Source organism: Podarcis vaucheri (assembly GCF_965113315.1).
Source record: "Podarcis vaucheri genome assembly, chromosome: 18".
Taxonomy (NCBI): domain Eukaryota; kingdom Metazoa; phylum Chordata; class Lepidosauria; order Squamata; family Lacertidae; genus Podarcis; species Podarcis vaucheri.
Genome location: NC_138756.1, coordinates 9518223 through 9542100, shown reverse-complemented (window position 1 = coordinate 9542100; position 23878 = coordinate 9518223). Strand labels below are relative to the sequence as shown.

At 49.5% G+C, this 23878-nt stretch overlaps 1 protein-coding gene across 1 annotated transcript in view; it reads left to right on the top strand.

The window, feature by feature from the left end:
* Positions 1–23560, top strand: part of HCN2 (hyperpolarization activated cyclic nucleotide gated potassium and sodium channel 2) — a 45118-nt gene extending 21558 nt beyond the window's left edge. The window contains exons 2-8 of the mRNA XM_082206833.1: positions 3637–4060; positions 11656–11817; positions 14253–14471; positions 16697–16843; positions 17702–17942; positions 18393–18557; positions 20815–23560. Of these exons, the coding sequence (XP_082062959.1) occupies positions 3637–4060; positions 11656–11817; positions 14253–14471; positions 16697–16843; positions 17702–17942; positions 18393–18557; positions 20815–21815 (2359 nt within the window). The 3' untranslated portion in view covers positions 21816–23560. The remainder of the gene's footprint in view (positions 1–3636; positions 4061–11655; positions 11818–14252; positions 14472–16696; positions 16844–17701; positions 17943–18392; positions 18558–20814) is intronic.
* The last annotated feature ends 318 nt before the right edge of the window (positions 23561–23878 follow it).

Sequence of the window (23878 nt, the reverse complement as noted above, 5' to 3'; positions counted from 1 at the left end):
CGGAGTCTGCAACCTGAAGCGTATGTAACCTGAATCGTATGTAACCCGAGGTACCACTGTATAGAGCTACGATTCTCAAATAACCCCTCTTCGTGGGGAACTTTGGGAAACATAGCTCAGTGAGGGAGATGGAGTGTGGGGGGGTGTTCTAACAATCTGTGGCGCCCTTAGAAAACTACAGTTCCCGGAAGCCCTTGCTGTTTAAAAGTGGTGCGATAAGAGCTTTATCCTGGAAGGGGGAGCCTAAGCGTGGAATACAGAGTTAAATTCACTTAGCAGCATAACTCAGGGGAAATGTTGTTTTGTAAGAGACTTGGCTGGGAGGTTGGTTCTGCAACAAGTTTCCCTGCAGTTGCTGCGTTGCATTTTCAATAATGATGATGATGATGATGATGATGATGATGATTTATACCCTGCCCATCTGGATGGGCTTCCCCAGCCACTCTGGGCAGCTTCCAAAAAAATATTAAAATACTGTATTTTCAAACATTAAAAGCTTCCCTAAACAGGGCTTCTTTCCAATGTCTTCTAAAAGACTGGTAGTTGTTGTTCTCTTTGACATCTGACGGGAGGGCGTTCTACAGGGCGGGTGCCACCACCGAGAAGGCCCTCTGCCTGGTTCCCTGTAACTTGGCTTCTCGCAATGAGGGAACCGCCAGAAGGCCCTCGGAGCTGAACCTCAGTGTCCGGGCAGAACGATGGAGGTGGAGACGCTCCTTCAGGTCTACTGGGCTGAGGCCGTTTAGGGCTTTCAAGGTCAGCACCAGCACTTTGAATTGTGCCCGGAAATGTACTGGGACCCAATGTAGGTCTTTCAAGATCGGTGTTATGTGGTCTCGGTGGGTGGAGGGATGCTTTAATACCATCAAAGAAATAAATTTTAAGTTTGGGGTTCACCCAAGCATGCTGATCTCTCCCGTTTCCGCCCATCTTGCCAGCCCCGAGCCATCGTGTTCGCTGCTGGAGGGACGGCTGACAATATATTGCCATCGACGTGTGAGGTTTCCGGGGCACCAGAGGACCATTCTCAAGGCGCTTTCAGCCTAAAGCAGGACTTGGGGGAAACAGGAGAGAAGGCAGTTTCCAGGCGTACATGCATATCTCCCGGTCTGCCCCACGGAGGACCTTAAGGTCCATAAATAGCAACACCCTAGAGGTCCCGGGCCATAAGGAAGTCAGATTAGCCTCAACCAGAGCCAGGGCCTTTTCAGCACTGGCCCCGACTTGGTGGAACGCTCAGTTTCATGAGACCAGGGCCCTGCAGGATCTGATTTCTTTCTGCAGGGCCTGTAAGAGTTGGGTCTTTGGCTTGGAATCAACTTGATCCCCTCCCCCTCTTTCCTTTTTCCTTTCTCCTTCTGTGATGGAACTCCTATTTGGGGACTTCCCTGGCTTTTTTCTGGCCCACGTAGGACAAGTCTGGATAGTTAGCCTTGGTGAAGACTTGACGTTTTCATCCCCAAAAAAGTTTTTGATTGAGTTTCCACTGAAATGAGGCTGCATTTTAATGTTTAATCTTGTTTTTCAAGCTGTATTTCAATTGTTTTTATATTTGGTGTTCGCCGCCCTGAGCCCGGTCTTGGCTGGGGAGGGTGGGGTATAAATAAAATTTATTATTATTATTATTATTAGTTGTTGTTGTTGTTGTTGTTTAGTTGTTTAGTCGTGTCCGACTCTTCGTGACCCCCTGGACCAGAGCACGCCAGGCACTCCTGTTTTCCACTGCCTCCCGCAGTTTGGTCAAACTCATGCTGGTAGCTTTGAGAACACTGTCCAACCACCTCGTCCTCTGTCGTCCCCTTCTCCTTGTGCCCTCCATCTTTCCCAGCACCAGGGTCTTTTCCAGGGAGTCTTCTCTTCTCCTGAGGTGGCCAAAGTCTTGGAGCCTCAGCTTCAGGATCTGTCCTTCCAGTGAGCACTCAGGGCTGATTTCCTTAAGAATGGAGAGGTTTGATCTTCTTGCAGTCCATGGGACTCTCAAGAGTCTCCTCCAGCACCAGAATTCAAAAGCATCCATTCTTCGGCGATCAGCCTTCTTTATGGTCCAGCTCTCACCTCCATGCATCACTGCAGAGAAAACCATAGCTTTAACTATACGGACCTTTGTTGGCAAGGTGATGCCTCTGCTTTTTAAGATTATTATTATTGCTTTTGGCACTCTTGGCATCTGGGTTAGGATGCAGACTTCCCCATCATTCTTGTCCCTGCCCCCCGATAGACACTCTTGTGAGAACCCCTCCCTGTATTCCAGTGTGTTTGTGGAAAGGGGTTGCAGCGTTTAATCTTGACTGACAATGCACAGCGATCTCCAAATTGCTGCATGCTCCCTCGTTCGACCTTGCAGGCTCTCCAAGAAGGTCGTTGACAGTTCGAGTTGCATGGCTTGTGGGGATCAGGGAGGAAGGGTGCGTGGATGAGCTTTGGGGGGCAGGAGCCAACTCTCCTCTCCACCCCCTGAAAGATGTACCTTATTTTTCACCCTGCAGATCTTTTTACATATCTCCAGGGTTACATCATGATCATCAGGAGTGCCCAGTGATGTGGGTGCCACGCAGAGTGCAAAGCCCTGGCACCGAAATTTGTGGGTGCCTGGCCTCTTCATGGGGAATTTTGTGGGTGCTCCCAGGTTCCCAGGGAGTTGGCACCTAAGATGACGATCAGGGTGTCCAAAGTTCGGATCTGTCTTCTTTCCAGAACTGAATGGGTAGCGCTTTAATTGCTGCAATTTGCAAACTGTAAGAGTTTGTTGTTGTTGTTGTTTAGTCGTGTCCACCTCTTCGTGACCCCCTGGACCAGAGCACGCCACGCCCTCCTGTCTTCCACTGCCTCCCGCAGTTTGGTCAAACTCATGCTGGTCGCTTTGAGAACACTGTCCCACCATCTCATCCTCTGTAGCCCCCTTCTCCTTGCGCCCTCCATCTTTCCCAACACCAGGGTCTTTTCCAGGGAGTCTTCTCTTCTCATGAGTTGGCCAAAGTACTGGAGCCTCAGCTTCAGGATCTGTCCTTCCAGTGAGCACTCAGGGCTGATTTCCTTCAGAATGGAGAGGTCTGATCTTCTTGCAGTCCATGGGACTCTCAAGAGTCTCCTCCAGCACCAGAATTCAAAAGCATCCATTCTCCAGCGATCAGCTTTCTTTATGATCCAGCTCTCACTCTCACTGTAAGTGTAGGGCGTGTCATTTTAAGGAAGTGGAACTTCCTTAAGGAGGTGGCTTAAAAACAGGGTTTTTTTTGGGTGTGAGGGGTTCAAATTTGGTATTATTTTTGTGTAACTGGACAATGTTTAGCTTGGCAAGTACAGTGGTACCTCTAGTTATGAACTTAATTTGTTCTGGAGGTCCGCTGCTGCTGTGCCGCCGGAGCCCGATTTCTGTTCTCATCCTGAAGCAAAGTTCTTAACCTGAAGCACTATTTCTGAGTTAGCGGAGTCTGTAACCTGAAGCGTATGTAACCTGAGGTACCACTGTACACACATTTTACTTACAAAGCGAAAACACCCATCCCCTGGCTTTGAACCTTCTTCCCCTGGGGGGTTCCCCAGCTGGTTTTTGCCATTGCATCCAATCAGTTTATGACACTCGCTGTTTGGCTGGTTCCTGTGTTCCTAAGACATCTTTTCCCCTTCCCTCTCTAGGTTTTACTGGGACTTCACCATGCTTCTGTTCATGGTGGGGAACCTCATCATCATCCCCGTTGGTATCACCTTCTTCAAGGACGAGACCACGGCCCCCTGGATCGTATTCAACGTAGTGTCAGACACCTTCTTCCTCATGGACCTGGTGATGAACTTCCGGACGGGGATCGTCATTGAGGACAACACGGAGATCATCTTGGACCCTGAGCGTATCAAGAAGAAGTATCTAAAGACGTGGTTCGTGGTGGACTTGGTCTCCTCCATCCCTGTGGATTATATTTTCCTCATCGTGGAGAAGGGCATCGACTCGGAGGTCTACAAGACTGCCCGGGCTCTGCGCATCGTCCGCTTCACGAAGATCCTCAGCCTTTTGCGGCTGCTTCGCCTTTCGAGACTTATCCGTTACATTCACCAGTGGGAGGAGGTAGGATTGTTTATTCATTTGCAGCCTTCCTTAACCCAGTGGTCCCCCCAGATTTTGCTGGACTACAGCTCCCTTCAGCAGCAGTGGTCAAGGATGATAGGAGTTGTGGTCCTGTAGTCTTTCAGCACGATGGAGAGCTCTGAACTTGGGGTAGTTGTTTCCCTGAAGCGCAGAGAGCTTCCAAGTAGGTGGGGAGCTCAGGCAAGTCATGCAGTACCACGGAGAGCTCTGAAGTGGCCGTTCAGTGTTATAAAGGAATTTGAGGTTGTGTTTCAATACCATGGAGAGCTCCAAGAGCTCATTCAGCGCAATGAAATTTCAGGTGGTCTTTCAGTACCACGGAGAGCACCAAGTGGTCATTCAGGACCACGGAGAGCTCCACAATTGTCTTTCCGTGCTGTTGCTCCCCATTTGTGGAATCCTTTCCCCAGGAAGGCTCGCCTGGCGCCTTCATTAACATATCATTAACATTAGGCTCCAGGTATAAATGTTTCTCTATAACCAGGCCTTTGGCCTTTGAAATGTGTTTGTGGTAGGGAGTTGTTGGTCTGGTTTTTTTTTGTTCTGGGACCCAAAATTTGGATTGAGCCCAGAACAAACCAGGGGCTGGCATTTGGGCTGAGGTTTCCCCCAAATCCAGATGGGATTAAACTGGCCCCCGGCAACCTCTGCCTGTTCTCTCTTCCATGACCTAAGCTACCTTGAAGGGTGGGAGGCTATGACGATGGGGGAGAACCTTGAGATCCTTGGAGGAAAATGGAATTGCACATGAAAAACACAGGAAACATACATTCTTAATAGATAGTGGTTAAAGACATATGGTTGAATAAATGGAGGCAGCCTGGCCTTCCACCTTTTCAGGAAGAGATGTCAGATGTGGAGGATTGACGGTCCTCAGAAGGATATTGCAGAGCTGGAGAGGGTTCAGAAATGGGCGATCCAAATTATCAGGAAATAACCCACAGGCCTCCCTCTGATGGGGAAGGGGTACAACATCTGGGATTTTTTAGTATAGGGGGAAAATCAGCAAGGGGGAATGTGATGGAGGTGTGGAAAATAAATGCATGCCATGCAGAAAGGATAGGGACGCGGGTGGTGCTGTGGGTTAAACCACAGAGCCTAGGACTTGCTGATCAGAAGGTCGGCGGTTCGAATCCCCGTGACAACGGGGTGACCTCCCGTTGCTCGGTCCCTGCTCCTGCCAACCTAGCAGTTCCAAAGCACACCAGGGCAAGTAGATAAATAGGTACCGCTCCGGCGGGAATGTAAACAGCGTTTCCATGCGCTGCTCTGGTTTGCCAGAAGCGGTTTAGTCCTGCTGGCCACATGACCCGGAAGCTGTACACCGGCTCCCTCGGCCAGTAAAGCGAGATGAGCGCCGCAACCCCAGAGTCGGCCACGACTGGACCTAATGGTCAGGGGTCCCTTTACCTTTACCTATGCAGAAAGGAAAGCGGGGAGTTTTTTCTCCTCTCGCAGTTAGGGAAGTTTTAACTGTTTGATGTTTTGTTGTGTTTTTAATACTCTGTTGGGAGGCGCCCAGAGTGGCTTGGGGAAACCTGGCCAGATGGGCGAGGTAATTGTGTGTGTGTGTGTGTGTGTGTGTGTGTATAAATAAATAAAATCATCATCATCACCACAATCCAACTTGGAGCCATCCAAGTAGTGTTGGAAACTCAGATAATATAAGCTTGGAGCCAAACGGCTTCTTAGTCCATGCTTGCAGCCACAAAAACGGAATGCCTTGTTGCCATTTTGGGGCAAGACAGCTCTAAAGCCTTTTTGATTGATTGATTGATTGATTGGCTGTGGTTGATTCTCAGTGAAATATCTGGCTAGTCCAGGTGACAACCTTGAGCCCACTTAAGAGCTTTGAGAACTTAAAGAAGAAAAGTCCCTTGATCCAGGGACAAGTCCACATAATTATTAACCTGTCCCTACCTCATTTTCTTAATGGTGACACGGATCATTCATAACTTAAGAATATTATTCACCACCGTCTTCCATTGTCTTCCGTGTACAATGGATGTTGTGTGGGAATATGTTGTTGTTGTTTAGTCATTTAGTCGTGTCCGCCTCTTCATGACCCCCTGGACCAGAGCATGCCAGGCACTCCTGTCTTCCACTGCCTCCCGCAGTTTGGTCAAACTCATGCTGGTAGCTTCGAGAACACTGTCCAGCCATCTCGTCCTCCGTCGTCCCCTTCTCCTTCTGCCCTCCATCTTCCCCAACATCAGGGTCTTTTCCAGGGAGTCTTCTCTTCTCATGAGGTGGCCAAAGTCTTGGAGCCTCAGCTTCAGGATCTGTCCTTCCGGTGAGCACTCAGGGCTGATTTCCTTCAGTATGGAGAGGTTTGATCTTCTTGCAGTCCATGGGACTCTCAAGAGTCTCCTCCAGCACCAGAATTCAAAAGCATCCATTCTTTGGCCCTCAGCCTTCCTTATGGTCCAGCTCTCACTTCCATACATCACTACTGGGAAAACCATAGCTTGAACTATACAGACCTTTGTTGGCAAGGTGATGTCTCTGCTTTTTAAGATGCTGTCTAGATTTGTCATCGCTTTTCTCCCAAGAAGCAGGCGCCTTTTAATTTTGTGGCTGCTGTCACCATCTGCAGTGATCATGGAGCCCAAGAAAGTAAAATCTCTCACTGCCTCCATTTCTGTGTGGGAATATACTTGCCATGAAAGGCTTTTGTGATTTGTGGGACGGGAAGGGAAAAAAACCCCAATCTCTCTCTGACCTGGAGGCAAATTTAGTCCTCTGTCCATGGTGGTGAAGCCACACTCCTAAGTGGTTTCTGCAAGTCTATGATTTTCTCCCTCGATTTGACACTTCGTCGCTCATTAACAGGGAGAGTTCCTCAGTTTTGCCACCTTAAATGACAACGAGCGACAAGGAGGAACAAGACATGGGCAGCTAAGTTCCTAACTGTGTCCCCTGAGCAAATTATGCAATAGGAAGCTGAGACCGGTATAAACAAGGAGAAAAATAAAGGGCTTCAGTTTGGCATATGCAGCTACTTACTTGAAAGTAAATAATGCTGAACGGAGTGTGATGTACTTGGAATCTTATAATTTTAGGGTTGGAAGGAATCTTGAGGGACACATCCGCCCCTGCAAGGCAGGAAACTCGACTAAACTTCTTAGAGAACATGTTATTAGCAGTGTGAGTGTGGATAGCAGCCCAGGATACAGTCATACCTCACGTTACAGACGCTTCAGGTTGTGTTTTTTTCGGGTTACAGACTGCTGAAAGCTGGAAGTACCAGAATGGGTTAAATCGCACTTTGCGCATGCGCAGAAGCCGCCCGGGACGTTCAGCTTCCGAAAATAGCATGCTTTTCAGTGTATAAGACTATTCTTTTTTACTCTAAAATAAACAACGGAGCCTCTTGGGCTTGCCGACCAGAAGGTCGGCGGTTCAAATCCCCATGACAGGGTGGACTCCCGTTGCTCGCTCCCTGCTCCTGCCAATCTAGCAGTTCGAAAGCACGTCAAAGTGCAAGTAGATAAATAGGTACCACTCTGGCGGGGAAGGTAAATGGCGTTTCCATGCGCTGCTCTGGTTCGCCAGAAGCGGCTTAGTCCTGCTGGCCACATGACCTCGAAAAACTGCGGACAAACGCCGGCTCCCTCGGCCAGTAAAGCGAGATGAGCACCACAACCCCAGAGTCATCTGCGACTGGACCTTTACCTTTTTAATGTTCAAAATCTGGGCTTGTCTTATACATGCATAGTAAAGTGGTACCTCAGGTTACCGACACTTCAGGTTACAGACTCCGCTAACCCAGAAATAGTACCTCGGGTTAACAACTTTGCTTCAGGATGACAACAGAAATCACACAGTGGCAGCAGTGGGAGGCCCCATTAGCTAAAGCGGTACCTCAGGTTAAGAACAGTTTCTGGTTAAGAACGGACCTCTGGAATGAATTAAGTTCTTAATCCGAGGTACCACTGTATCTCCCCCCCCCCCATTTTCTTAAATAGGAGTCCTCCAAAATAGAAGGCGTCTTGTGCATGGGGGCGTCTTATAGACGGAAGGTACGGTAGTTTGCGAACCAAGGTTTGTCTAGTTCAAGCTCTGGTTTTCCCAGTAGTGATGTATGGAAGTGAGAGCTGGACCATAAAGAAGGCTGATTGCCAAAGAATGGATGCTTTTGAATTCTGGTGCTGGAGGAGACTCTTGAGAGTCCCATGGACTGCAAGAAGATCAAACCTCTCCATTCGGAAGGAAATCAGCCCTGAGTGCTCACTGGAAGGACAGATCCTGAAGCTGAGGCTCCAAGACTTTGGCCACCACATGAGAAGAGAAGACTCCCTGGAATAGACCCTGATGTTGGGAAAGATGGAGGGCACAAGGAGAAGGGGACGACAGAGAACGAGATGGTGGGACAGTGTTCTCAAAGCGACCAGCATGAGTTTGACCAAACTGCGGCAGGCAGTGGAAGACAGGAGTGCCTGGCGTGCTCTGGTCCAGGGGGTCACGAAGAGGCGGACACGACTAAACGACTCAACAACAACAACATGGTAGTTTGCAAACTGGAACAGTCACTTCCGGGTTTCGATCGTTCGGGAGCGGATTTGTTCGGGAGCCAAGGCATTTGAGGTCCAAGATAGATGCTTTTGGTAGGGTAGGGGGCACGGCGGATGAGTTTATGGAGCTGGGGGGGTGAGTTTATGGAGCCACTGGCCTGGAGCGGGAGAAGGCAGGACCCCAAAGGTGGACGCTGCCTCGTGTCAGCGCTTTTGCCCTGTCCTTCTGTGTCTCCCGGAGAAACTGCAGCCTGCTCTCCATTCCCGCATCATAATTTCTGCCGGGAGGGGAGCATCTGTGCATCGGCTGCGAGCTTCCACATGCCGGCTCCCCCCCCCTCGACGCAGGCCATGCGCCGCAGAGAGGCCCTTGTCTCTCCCCTGACCCCAGCTGTAATTACCCACTAGATTGAATGTTGGAACAATTAATACGTCCTTGTCAAACGACGAGCCTTTTGTGATTGCGTTTCCTCCGCGCAGGGAGAGAGAGAGCTATTTCCACGCTGCCTCGAGCCTGCGATCAAAACGGCAGCGTTGGTGGTCCGCAGGGCAGGTGGGGGAGAGCCCCATCCCCCCGCTGCAAATGATTGCGGTCGCCGGTTCGAATCCTGCCTTAACTACTTCCGGGAAGCGGGAGCTATTTTATTAGGCCGCACCTGTGACGTCTGCAAAACCCTGGGTTCAATTTCTGGCACGTCTACAGTGGTACATCTGGTTACGTACTTAACTCGTTCCGGAGGTCCGTTCTTAACCTGAAACTGTTCTTAACCTGAAGCACCACTTTAGCTAATGGGGCCTCCTGCTGCTGTCGTACCACCGGAACACGATTTCTGTTCTCATCCTGAAGCAAAGTTCTTAACCCAAGGTACTATTTCTGGGTTAGCAGAGTCTGTAACCTGAAGCGTATGTAACTTGAAGCGTATGTAACCCGAGGTACCACTGTAAGAGTTGGAATAACAGAGGGCCTCCTCTCTCGATCAACCTTCCTGCTCAGTCGCTTAGCGATATTTCCAACCTGTCTTTAAACACCAACTGTTCAGCGCTTCTGCGCATGCGTGACTGCCAAAACCCGTTCCGTTACTTCCGGGTTTCAGCGGGTCTGTACATCTTCCAAATATTTGAAGACAGCAATCCAGTCACCTCTCAGCCTTTTATATGTACAGTGGTACCTCGGGTTACAGACGCTTCAGGTTACAGACTCCGCTAACCCAGAAATATTACCTCGAGTTAAGAACTTTGCTTCAGGATGAGAACAGAAATCGTGCTCCGGCGGCAGCAGGAGGCCCCATTAGCTAAAGTGGTGCTTCAGGTTAAGAACAGTTTCAGGTTAAGAACGGACCCCCGGAACGAATTAAGCACTTAACCCGAGGTACCACTGTATTTAGCTTTCTGTGTTTTTTTGTGTTGTTTTAATTTGCGTAAGCTGCTTCGAGCCCCAGTCTGGGGGGGGGGGGCAGGATATAAATATAATGATAACTTTAATAATTGTTCCTTTTGCTCTTGGGAGTGCGGCATCGAGAAGAGTCTGCAGACCCGTTTTCTGTTTTAAATTTAAAGTAAAATAAAGAAGGAAACGGAAAATCAATGGCCCGGCCAGCTTGTTCTGTTTTATAGGTGGAGGAGAGTCTTTGTAGTGGCTCTTAAGACCATTTTGGTCTGGTGAGCTTTTCAAAGAAACAGAACAAAGCTCTAACAGTAATTGCACCCCCCTGTTTTCAATCTGCTGATATATATATATATATATATATATATATATATATATATATATATCACCCAGTTTAGTGTTATTTCTCTAGAATTCGCCTTTAATCTGTCTCGATTGAGATTTTTGTCTTCCAAACTGGCTTATCACAGAAATGTGGAGTGTAGATCATAGAATCGTAGAATCTTAGAGTTGGAAGGGACCCAGCGGTCATCTAGTCCAACCCCCCGCGATACAGGAATCTCGGCTAAAGCACCCATGACAGATGGTCACCCAACCTCTGCTTAAAATCCTCCATGGAAGGAGAGTTCGCCACATCTTGTGGGAGTCTGTTCCACTGCCGAACAGTTCTTACTGTCAGAAAGTTTTTCCTGTTGTTTAGTTGGCATCTCCTTTCTTGTCACTTGAAGCCACGGGTTCAAGTCCTACCCTCCAGAGCAGGAGAAAACAAGCGTGCTCCCTCTTCCATGTGGCAGCCTTTCAGATATTTGAGGATGGCTCTCATATCTCCTCTTTTCCAGGATAAACATACCCAGCTGCTTCGACCATTCCTCATCAGGCTCGGTATCCAGACCCTTAATCATCTTGCTTGCCCTTCTCTGCACACGTTCCAGCTTGTCAACATCCTTCTTAAATTGTGGCGCCCAGAACTGGACACAGATGTGGTCTGAGCTGGGCAGAATAGAGCGGGACTATGGACTATGACTTCCCTTTCAGGGACACAGGTGGCGCTGTGGGTTAAACCACAGAGCCTAGGACTTGCCGATCACAAGGTCGGTGGTTCGAATCCCCACAACAGGGTGAGCTCCCGTTGCTCGGTCCCTGCTCCTGCTAACGTAGCAGCTCAAAAGCACACCAGTGCAAGTAGATAAATAGGTACCGCTCTGGCAGGAAGGTAAACGGCGTTTCCATGCGCTGCTCTGGTTCACCAGAAGCGGCTTAGTCATGCTGGCCACATGACCCGGAAGCTGTACGCCGGCTCCCTCGGCCAGTAAAGCGAGATGAACGCCGCAACCCCAGAGTCGGCCACGACTGGACCTAATGGTCAGGGGTCCCTTTACCTTTACTTTATGACTTCCCTTGATCTGGACACTAGATTCCTGTTTGATGCAGCCTGCAATAGCATTAGCCTTTTTTGCTGCTGCATCACACTCTTGACTCATGTTCAGCTTCTGGTCCACCAAGACCCCTAGATCCTTTTCACAGGTACCGCTAGCAAGCCAGATGCCCCCCATCCTGGTTCGTCCTGCCTAAGTGCAGAACCTTACGTTTGTCCCTGTTGAAATTCATTTTCTGAGCCTGGGCCCAGTTCTCCGGCCCGTTACAGTCCTGAAATAATATATGCGTTTCCCTTTCAGATCTTCCACATGACCTACGACCTGGCCAGCGCCGTCATGAGGATCATCAACCTCATTGGAATGATGCTTCTTCTGTGCCACTGGGATGGCTGCCTCCAGTTCCTGGTTCCCATGCTCCAAGATTTCCCCAGCGACTGCTGGGTCTCCATCAACGGGATGGTGGTGAGTCCGGTTGCCTCGACATCTCCCCCCCCTCTTGGCTCTTGCTACCGGGAGCCGGCCTCCATGATAATGATAATGATAATGATAATGATAATGATAGTGATGATAATGATAATGATAATGATAATGATTTATTTATACCCTGCCCATCTGGCCGAGTTTCCCCAGCCACTCTGGGCGGCTTCCAATCAAGTGTTAAAAACAATACAGCGTTAAATATTAAAAACTTCCCTAAACAGGGCTGCCTTCAGATGTCTTTTAAAGAGAAGATAGCTGCTTATTTCCTTGACATCTGAAGGGAGGGTGCCACCACCGAGAAGGCCCTCTGCCTGGTTCCCTGTAACCTCATTTCTTGCAGGGAGGGAACCGCCAGAAGGCCCTCGGAGCTGGACCTCAGTGTCCGGGCAGAACGATGGGGGTGGAGACGCTCCTTCAGGTCTACTGGGCCGTTTAGGGCTTGAAAGGTCAGCACCAACACTTTGAATCGTGCTCGGAAACGTCCTGGGAGCCAATGCAGATCTCTCAGGACCGGAGTTATGTGGTCTGCTCCGTTACTTCCGGGTTGCCACGGAGCGCAACTCAAACACGCTCATCCTGAAGCACATTCAACCCGAGATATGACTGTACATAAATTTGGCACTGGTTGAGTTAGTACAGTGGATGCTCAGGTTGTGAATGTGATCCGTGTGGGAGGCACATTCGCAACCCGCATCCGTGCACGCGCGAGTTGCGATTCGACGCTTCTGTGCAAAGCTCAGTTTAGCGCTTCTGCACATGTGCGACTGCTGAAACCCGGAAGTAACCTGTTCCGGTACTTCCAGGTTTCGGCAGTGCGCAACCCGAAAAACCGCATACCTGTAACCCGAGGTATGACTGTAATAGTGAAAACACAGACCTGTCAGACAAGAGGACTGGCTTGTGTTTTGCCCAGGCTTCCTGCTTCCTCCTGTGTCTCAGTCTCAGTCAGTTTTATTGCTCATAGCCAAAGGCTGCCGCGATGTACACAGAATTATTTGGCAATTAAAGGAAAATATACTGAATTGATAAAAAAGACTTAAAACATTTATATTATCAAAACATTACGTACTCTAAACAGAGCTATGAAAGTACCCCAATGTACAAATCAAGACATTAAACAATAAAATTCGTAAGCTAGAATCATCACATGGCCACTAATGTTAAAAGCAATGTCAATTAATACAGTGCGCAATTTATAAAGAGTTTGGTGACAAAGATAGAGCATAGCCTGAGGTAGATAGATAGGATCAAATAAATTCATCTCCTTTACAGTTAATGGCTACCTTGGCTATATAATTTGCTCTAATTTTCCTAGCAGCGGTTGCATAAAGTGCTACACGCCAGGTCACATACTTATCTGTGTCTGTGAGGAGATATAAAATCGTGTCAGAGGGGTTCTGGCCAGGGGATCTTGTACTAAAAATATTTTTCTTGCATCATTATATAAGGGACAGTGCAAGATATAATGCATAAGTTCCTCTACTTCAGGACATCCCCTGATGCAAACACATTCGTTTTTTGGTCTGCCTCTGTGTCTCCCATCTCTATAAGCAGAGCTTATTGTATTTAGTCGTAACTCTGTAAAAGCTTTCTGAAGTTGTGCAAAAGTCAATTCATTAAAATAAGTGTACATTCAGGACCCTGTTGGGCCAGAGCTTCTCCGAGATTTGGTGTTCAATATTAAGGACTATCAAAAAAAGCGGCAGAGAGGAATTGAGAGAGAATTAAGAGCCTCGGATGTGAGATCTCCAGGCTGATAGTAGATTAAGACTGACAGACATTTATTGGGGACTGAAACCGGGAAAGGGGGGGTGGAGTTTGGGAATCCAAAGGGTACATAATTATAATTTGTTTTGTTTTTATTTTGTTTTGTTATTTGTATGAAAATTGGGAAATTCGTGGAAGGGAATTTGAATCGACTTTAGAAAAAATGTTTTAAGAATGAGTATTGATGTATAAGTATTGATGTTTAAGTTTGGATAAGGTAATATTGTGTTTTTTAAAATGAACTAAATCAAATGAAAATAAGGTTAGCAAAAATAAATCGAGGAAATGGATGAAAGAGAAAAAGTAAAATAATAATATGTTAAATTAAATTATTAAGTTAAAGTTGAGAAATAAGTAATAAGGTTTTGCTGGGCTAATAATTTGAATTGGAATACAAGAAGGGGAAGGTGTGAGGAGGTCTGAGAAATAAGTTAAAAGAAATAAGCAATTGAAACTTTATGTGTTTTTAATTGTTTTTAAGTTTTACATTTTTGTATGTTATATTTTTTGTGGTTGTTTATTTTTGTTTTTGTTTCATTATAGAAAATGCTAATAAATATATATTTTTAAAAAATAAGTGTACATTCTCGGACTTTTGGCTATGATCAAGTGTAGCTTCCTCCTGTGACCTGCCTCTCTCTCTGTTCCAGAACGATTCCTGGAGCGAACTGTACTCTTTCGCTCTCTTCAAGTCAATGAGCCACATGCTGTGCATTGGGTACGGCCGCCAAGCGCCGGAGAGCATGACCGACATCTGGCTGACAATGCTGAGCATGATCGTGGGAGCAACGTGCTATGCCATGTTCATTGGCCATGCCACAGCCCTCATCCAGTCTCTCGATTCCTCCCGGCGCCAGTATCAAGAGAAGGTACGCCTGGTCCGTTGGGTGGCGTTTCCGCGGCTGAGACAAGGCAGCCAGCGGCTCGGATCCCATTTAATAATAATAATAATTTATTATTTATACCCTGCCCATCTGGCTGGGTCCCCCCAGCCACTCTGGGCGGCTTCCAACAAAACACTAAAATACAATAACCTATTAAACACTAAAAGCTTCCCTAAACAGGGCTGCCTTCAGATGTCTTCTAAAAGTCTGGTAGTTCTTTTTCTCTTTGACATCTGGCGGGAGGGCGTTTCACAGGGCGGGCGCCACCACCGAGAAGGCCCTCTGCCTGGTTCCCTGTAACTTGGCTTCTTGCAGGGAGGGAACTGCCAGAAGGCCCTCTGCGCTGGACCTCAGTGTCCAGGCAGAACGATGGAGGTGGAGACGCTCCTTCAGCGTCTTGTCCCAGCGTTTCCTTGTCCCAGGGAGAGCACGAGTGTGACAAACCTCATACGTTCCTGCTCTTTCGCATTTATTCCTACGGCGGTAGATTGCTCCTGAATGTGGAAGCTCCATCTAGCTGGGAAAAAGGAAAGCAGAAACAACCCTGCGGTCATTTCCATTACAACCTCTCCTTTCTCCCACTGCCCTGAGACACAGTAGATATGATTTTATTTAATCTATCAATATGTATGTCAATATATAGGGAGCAATAAGGTCTCCTATTTACCGTATTTTTCGCTCTATAAGACACACCAGATCACAAGACGCACCTAGTTTTTGGAGGAGGAAAACAAGAAAAAAGATATTCTGAATCTCAGAAGCCAGAACAGCAAGAGGGATCGCTGTGCAGTGAAAGCAGCAATCCCTCTTGCTGTTCTGGCTTCTGGGATAGCTGCGCAGCCTGCATTCGCTCCATAAGACGCACACACATTTCCCCTGACTTTTTAGGAGGGAAAAAGTGAGTCTTCTAGAGCAAAAAATACGGTAATGTTTCCTTCAGAACCAAGAGTCTTTTAAGATCTCAATCTTCTTTTCTTTTGATCAGATTTTTTTGTTGAGATTTCCCCATAATAACAGTAAAATTGCAGCTGTTGGGGGGGGGAGGAAAGAAGGAAAGAAAGGAACAATAGAAATAAAGGGAAGAAAGAGAGAGAAATGGAGAAATAAATGCAGCAATAAATGAAAAAACATTTCCACCTGGTGTTTACGTGAAAGAACACAGGATTGCAGTATTAAAAACCTCCGACCCATGCGAACATCCGTCGTCTCTGCTTTCTGTTAAAGAATATTTATTTTCAATTGGGGAATCTTTCCTTTCCTTTCCCTGTGAAAATCTTTAAAGGATAGACGACAGCTTGGTTTTAGAGCCGACGGCTGGAGGCTGTTTTGACCAGCCCTCTTCCTGTCTCCTGAAGCAAAGGGCTCTTTTTCTGACAACCTCGTTGGGTCCTCAGAGACACCCCCCCCACCAATCCCCCCCCCCCACTTCGACTGAGTGATCGCCGGATGCGACTGCCACCCGTCTTCTGACAGCCATGGCCCCGTGGGGTAGGCGATTGGTGCAAGATGCAGAAAGCAAAGAGAATTCACTCTTGCCAACGCCTTGGCATTCCTGATAGGCAAATCTGTAGGGCAAATCTCACCTTCTCGGGCTTTTTAGGTCAAGTGGTTTTTCAGGCCATGGTGAAGATCTCTGGCTTTCTATCTTTCACAGGAGGAGGCGGCTTATTAAGGAGGTGGCCGTCTCAAAGAAAGGACTGTTTTGCCTGTTTTCTTTCCATCTATATGGGCTTTCCTGGCGTCCAGTGATGCTGGTAGCTTCCATGACACTGTCCCACCATCTCGTCCTCTGTCGTCCCCTTCTCCTTGTGCCCTCCATCTTCCCCAACATCAGGGTCTTTTCCAGGGAGTCTTCTCTTCTCACGAGGTGGCCAAAGTCTTGGAGCCTCAGCTTCAGGATCTGTCCTTCCAGTGAGCACTCAGGGCTGATTTCCTTCCGAATGGAGAGGTTTGATCTTCTTGCAGTCCATGGGACTCTCAAGAGTCTCCTCCAGCACCAGAATTCAAAAGCATCCATTCTTCGGCGATCAGCCTTCTTGATGGTCCAGCTCTCACTTCCATACATCACTATTGGGGAAACCATAGCTTTAACTATACGATATATCTGCTTAGCTTAGCTTAACTTTGTGAAATCAGTCTACACATATCAATAAATGAAGGGTTTGAAATGCCTCCGCGCTCACTGCAGTTTCTCTCTCTTCTCCCCACAGTACAAGCAAGTCGAGCAGTATATGTCTTTCCACAAGCTTCCTGCCGACTTCCGACAGAAAATCCACGATTACTATGAGCATCGCTACCAAGGCAAGATGTTCGATGAGGACAGCATTCTTGAGGAACTGAATGAGCCTCTGAGAGAGGTAAGAGTTGTCTTTGGAGCCCGGGGAAAAAGAGGCCAGCTTGTGAAATGGGTTACGGTTACGGTTTAAAGGGTGGCTTTTTAAACTGGGGTGGCGCTGTGGGTTAAACCACAGAGCCTAGGACTAGCTGATCAGAAGGTCGGCGGTTCGAATCCCCGCAATGACGGGGTGAGCTCCCGTTGCTCGGTCCCTGCTGCTGCCCACCTAGCAGTTCGAAAGCACGTCAAAGTGCAAGTAGATAAATAGGTACCACTCCGGCGGGAAGGGAAACAGCGTTTCTGTGCGCTGCTCTGGTTCGCCAGAAGTGGCTTAGTCCTGCTGGCCACATGACCCAGAAGCTGTACGCCGGCTCTCTCGGCCAATAAAGCGAGATGAGCGCCGCAACCCCAGAGTCGGCCACAACTGGACCTAACGGTCAGGGGTCCCTTTACCTTTACTAATAATTATAAATAGCAGAATGTAGGCACCCTATATATAGAAAGGAGCAAACCAGGGATATTTTAGGGAGCAGGCTAGCAGGCGGGGCCCATGACTTACATCACAGGAGCCTACACAAAGCAATGTTGCTGGATGTAGGATTTATTTTATTTGTTTGTTATCTTATATCTTGGAAATGTACATCTTGTTGTTTCTTCCTTTAATTTTTTGGGGGGCCCAAAGCTATAGCTTGTTTAGCTTATAAATAGCAGAATGTAGGCAACCTATGAAAAGGGACGCGGGTGGCGCTGTGGGTTAAACCACAGAGCATAGGGCTTGCTGAACAGAAGGTCGGTGGTTCGAATCCCCACGACGGGGTGCGCTCCCGTTGCTCGGTCCCTGCTCACCGCCCCCTGTTCCTTTTCCTGCCCTTCTCTCCAGGAGATTGTCAACTTCAACTGCCGCAAACTGGTGGCCTCCATGCCTCTCTTCGCCAACGCTGACCCCAACTTCGTCACCGCCATGTTGACGAAGCTCAAGTTTGAGGTCTTCCAGCCGGGCGACTACATCATCCGGGAGGGCACCATTGGCAAGAAGATGTATTTCATCCAGCACGGTGTGGTCAGTGTCCTCACCAAGGGCAACAAGGAGATGAAACTCTCAGACGGCTCCTATTTCGGAGGTGAGGCTCAGGGTCTAAAATATAGGGCATGGGGGGTTGACATTTCCCTTCCCTAAATGTTGTTTAGTCATTTAGTCGTGTCCGCCTCTTGGTGACCCCCTGGACCAGAGTACGCCAGGCACTCCTGTCTTCCACTGCCTCCCGCAGTTTGGTCAAACTCATGCTGGTAGCTTCGAGAACACTGTCCCACCATCTCGTCCCCCGTCGTCCCCTTCTCCTTGCGCCCTCCATCTTTCCCAACATCAGGGTCTTTTCCCTGAAATCCCTTATTTTGGCTGCTGATCCCTTATTTTCGAGGCTGCCGGTCCCTTATTTTCAAATCTGTAAGTTGACAGCTATGTACGGTGTGGTGGGGTTTTATTCCCTTGGCGGGGGTCGCGACTGAAATCCGTGTTGCCTGTCTGTGTTTGTGTGCTGGAAAAAAAGCTTTTTCCCTATCTTGCCTTGCAGAAATCTGCTTGCTGACCAGAGGCCGGCGTACTGCCAGCGTCCGAGCAGACACGTACTGCCGCCTCTACTCCCTCTCGGTGGACAACTTCAACGAAGTCTTGGAGGAATATCCCATGATGAGACGAGCTTTCGAAACAGTCGCCATCGACCGCCTGGACCGCATAGGTATTTTGTGGGGTCCCCCACCCCATGGGGGAAATTCTGCCCCATTCCTCGACTTCAGAAGGGGTAGAAGAGCCTTGGCAGACTACTAATAATTATAAATAGCAGAATGTAGGCACCCTGTATATAGAAAGGAACAAACCGGTGATATTTTAGGGAGCAGGTGGGACCCATGACTTACATCCTAGGAGCCTGCACAACCATAGCTGTTAACTTTTCCCTTTTCTTGCGAGGAATCCTATTCGGAATAAGGGAATTTCCCTTTAAAAAAGGGGAACGTTGACAGCTATGTACACAACGGAAAACACTGTTGCTGGATGTAGGTTTTATTTTATTTATTTTTTATCTTATATTTTGGAAATGTACCGTATTTTTTGCTCTAGAAGACTCACTTTTTCCCTCCTAAAAAGTAAGGGGAAATGTGTGTGCGTCTTATGGAGCGAATGCAGGCTGCGCAGCTATCCCAGAAGCCAGAACAGCAAGAGGGATTGCTGCTTTCACTGCGCAGCGATCCCTCTTGCTGTTCTGGCTTCTGAGATTCAGAATATTTTTTCCCTTGTTTTCCTCCTCCAAAAACTAGGTGCGTCTTGAGGTCTGGTGCGCCTTATAGAGCGAAAAATACGGTACATCCAGAGTTTTTTCCAAAGAGGCACCTCTATTCTAGCATCTTGCCCTTGATCAGAATCAGAATTGTAGAGTCGGAAGGGACCCCGTGAGGCATCTAGTCCAGCCCCCTGCAATTCAGGAATCCTTCGCCCAACCTGAGGCTCGAACCCACAACCTTGAGATTAAGGGTCGTGCTCTGCCAACTGAGCTCTCCCAGATTCACAGAGACTGAGCTGAGGGAACATCGGAAGGGCCTTGGTGGGTCAGTCCAGTGGCCGGCCGCCCTTGTCCGGCAGCCTGACCAACTAGATCAGGGAAAAGTCTCCACGGGATTCGAACACAAGACTCTCCCTGCTTGCGGTCTCCGGCAGTACCACTGAGAGTGATGATGATCATCATCTTCTTTGGTGATCACTGGTAGCCGAGTAAGATTGTCTTCCATGAACACGGTCTTAACAGTGAGTCCGTAAGCGACTGGGGAGGCCAATTCTGGATCCACACGTCCTTCCACAGTGGGGAGATTGGTTTCCAGGCGGGAGTTGATCCCGGTGTCGATTTGCCAAGCGTGCCTTCCCCTTAGCACGTTTCTCCCTCTCGCCCTGAGTTCGAATGTCTTCAAAGCCCACGACATCTTTGGCAAAGGCTGTTCTCCAACTGGAGCGCTCGCAGGCCAGTGTTCCCCAGTTGTCAGTGTTTATACTACATTTTCCGTGCGCTGCTCTGGTTCGCCAGAAGCGGCTTAGTCCTGCTGGCCACATGACATGGAAGCTATACGCCGGCTCCCTCAGCCAGTAAAGCGAGATGAGCGCCGCAACCCCAGAGTCGGCCGCGACTGGACCTAACGGTCAAAATATTCTTTAAACTTCTTCCAGTCTTCTTCCGCCGTCTCTTCTCTCTGGTCTTGGAGTCTCCCAGTCAGTTTAGCAAGCTCCCTATAGTCCATCGTTTTCATCTGCCATTCTTTGATAGTTGGTAAATCTTGTTTCTTCCAATTCTTCACTGGTAATATTCTTGCAGCTGTGGCATACAGAAAAAAAGTAACATCCTTTTTGGGGATTTCATCCCCCACTATACCAAGTAAAAAGGCTTGTGATTTCTTAATAAATGTGTTTTTCATTTTTCATTTCATTATAAATCCTTTCCCAGAAGTCTTTTATCTTGGAGCACATCCGCCGCATGTGGTAAAAGGTTCCTATCTTTTCCTTACATTTCCAGCATTTATTATCATGAGTAAGGTAAAGGTAAAGGGACCCCTGACCATTAGGTCCAGTCGTGACCAACTCTGGGGTTGCTGCGCTCATCTCGCTTTATTGGCCAAGGGAGCTGGCATACAGCTTCCGGGTCGTGTGGCCAGCAGGACTAAGCCGCTTCTGGCGAACCAGAGCAGTGCACGGAAACGCCATTTACCTTCCTGCTGGAGTGGTACCTATTTATCTACTTGCACTTTGACGTGCTTTTGAACTGCTAGGTTGGCAGGAGCAGGGACCGAGCAACGGGCGCTCACCCCGTCATTGCGGGGATTCGAACCGCCGACCTTCTGATCGGCAAGTCCTAGGCTCTGTGGTTTAACCCACAGCGCCACCCGCGTCCCTATTATCATGAGTATGATGCTACAATGTTGACCCTCTCTCCTTTTTCCCCCTCTCCCCACCAGGCAAGAAGAACTCCATCCTGCTGCACAAAGTCCAGCACGACCTCAACTCGGGCGTCTTCAACAACCAGGAGAACGAGATCATACAGGAGATTGTCCGCTACGACCGCGAGATGGTCCAACAGGCAGAACTCCATCATCACGCGGCCATGTTTGCCCCTGCGCCTCAGCCCCAGGTGACATCGGCCATCGCCACGCTCCAGCAGGCTGTGGCCATGAGTTTCTGCCCGCAGATGGCCAGCCCGTTGGTGGGGCCCCTGGGACTGGGCTCCCCGCGCATGGTGCGCCGGCTGCAGTACCAAGGCGCCGTCCCGGGGCCCTTCGCCATCTCGCCGGCGCTGCTGCAACAACACCAGCAGCTCAACCTGCAACAACAGCAGCAGCAGCAACAGCAGCAGCAGCAACAACAACACGGCGCGCCGCAGCCGCCACAGCGCCCACCGCCGCAGCAGCAGCCTCCTGCCCCCTTCCCCGCCGTGGCGCCCAGGCCGCCCGTCCAAAGCCCCCTGGCCAGCCGGACGTTCCCCTACGGCGGCGCCAAAGGCCAGTCGGGCTCCCAGCTCTCGCTGACTCAGCAGAAGGCGCCTGCCTCGCCGCAGCGGCTAGCGGCGCACAAAAGCACGCAGGCGCTCCCCACCAGCAGCCTGAGCCAGGAGACGCGCCCGCTGTCGGCCTCGCAGCCGTCGCTACCGCACGGCGTCTCTCAGACCATGGGCCAAAGCCCGCCGCCGTCCGCCGGCGAGTCTTCTTCCTCCATCGCCACCGCGGCGGGTCAAGGCCAAGGGGCGTCCCCGGCCTCCTCTTCCCCCTCGCCGGCCCCCTCCGCCCAGAGCCCCGGAGGCACGCCCCGGGGGGCTGCGCCTCCGCCCCGTGGGGGCACGCCCCACCCGGTGCCCGTGGGCTCCCCTACGCCGCCGCCGGACTCGGGCGGCGCCCGCAAGGACTCTGCCATTAGCACGCCCGACACGGACCCAGCAAAATCCAGGCTTCCTTCCAACTTGTGACCTTTGACCTGAGCGGCCGGCGGCACCGTGGTGGCCGTGGGGTGAGGGCGGCACCACCAACGCGGCTGGCGGCAGGGTGGCACTGCAATGCCCATCGCGGCGGCGCCTTTTCTCTCTTGCGGACCGTTCCTTTTGCTGCACAAAACTGGCGGCGGGAGGGAAAGGGGGGCAGTCCAGATCTTCGGGGGGGCAGGTGTCGTGCCCCGGTGCCCGCTGCAACACCCGGTGCCCGCTGGGCAGTTTACGAAGCCTGCTTGCGGGGAAAGCGGGGCAGGAATGCCCATGGCTCGTACAGAAGCTGGGGAAAGTTTAGGGGGGAGCCCTGTTAGGGGGGTGTTGGTATTTGAGTGTGTGTTGAGAGAGAGAGAGATTAAGAGAGCCAGCTGCGCCCCCCCCATCACCCGTCGCTCCTGACCAAAGTTTGGCTCCCGGTGACCCCATATCCTCTCCATCCCACCTCGCCCTGCTGTGACTGCACCACCGAAAGCCATATCTAGACTTACCGCGCAACTTTAACCCAATAAGTGTAAGATATATACATGCATAAATACATATATATCTCAAAACAGTTAATATCAATTATAGATATCTATACGATAACAGACCACATGCGCAGAGCCTTATGCAACCTGCTCCACGGAGAACCCCGGAAGGAAGGGGATTTGGGGGGGGGCACTTAGGAAAAAGTGGTGTCGTTGGAAAGAGGGGATTTGCGGCGGCGGCCCCACACTTTGCCAGCAGTCGAACCCTCCGCCTCCTGTGAAAACCTGGTTTTCCTGTCTTTGCATGCCTGCTGAAAGGCTTTATTTTTTTCGGGGGGGGGCGTATTAAATGCCGGGTGCGACATTTGGGGAAATGGCGGGCCGGTTCTCTGGAAGTCCCCAATCCGTGGAGAAGGATTTGCGTGTTTTTGCCTGTCTGCTATTCCGCCCCCCACCCAAACTTTCAGCTCTAGTGCCTTCCTGTTGAAAGCCTGTCGTTAGCAGCTTATGGAACTCACTGCCACAAGGTTTCGGGCAAATTCAGGGAGGGCAGTTCTAGCGACAACCTTTCCCCCCTGTTTGTTTCCTCGCGTGTGCGTTGGCAGGATTTGCGGGTTTCGCGGCCCTTTGGAGCGTCGCAAAAAAAAATCATCGCTGAAGGCAGTATATCACTGGCTGCTTCCTACTGGTGTTGGGAGTCGGGATACTGGTCTTGATGGTCTGGTGATCTGTTCCAGCTGGGCTAATTTAGCTTCTTAGCGTTCCTTCCATGTGGCTTATTTTACTTTGCTTTCTTAACTGCAAAAGTTACAACAGAGCGTCCACATTCAGAGGCAGTTTACCTGACGGTGGTGATCAGTGGAAACACAATTGCATGGGGTGTTTGTGTGTGGAATGGGGGGAATTTGGAGGCCCTCTGTATGTGCCCCTTCAGAGACCCCAATTCCCGTCAGCCCCCCACCCAAATAGCCAGCATAACCAATGGTTTAAAACAAATGCGTTTCACAGAATATATACAGTGGTACTTTCGTTCTCAGACTTAATCCGTTCCGGAAGTCCGTTCCAAAACCAAGGCGCGCTTACCCATAGAAATGAATGCGAAACGGATTAATCCGTTCCAGACTCTTAAAAACAACCCCTAAAACGGCAATGTAACGTGGATTTTACTATCGAACGAGACCATGGATCCATAAAACGAAAGCAATAAGCAATGTACGGCTGTCACATAATCAAAAAATCCATGGCTGAACTGGGTTCCGCGCAGTCACAAAAAAGAGCCGCAAAAACGCAAAATAAATAGCAAAAACAGACAGACCGCAGCGTAACACTCAAATCGGAAGCGTAACACTCAAAACGGAGCATGTTCGGCTTCCGAAAAAAAGTTCACAAACTGGAACACTTCCTTCCGGGTTTGCAGTGTTTGAGTTCCAAGATGTTTGAGTACCAAGGCGTTTGAGAACCAACGTACTGCTGTACGCCTTTAGGTGCCAGGCGAAAAGGTTCCTCTTCAACCGGGCCTTGGGGCAATTGACGTCCTATGCCCTTTAAAATCTGTTGTGGAAGAAGGGGTTATTGCTTTCC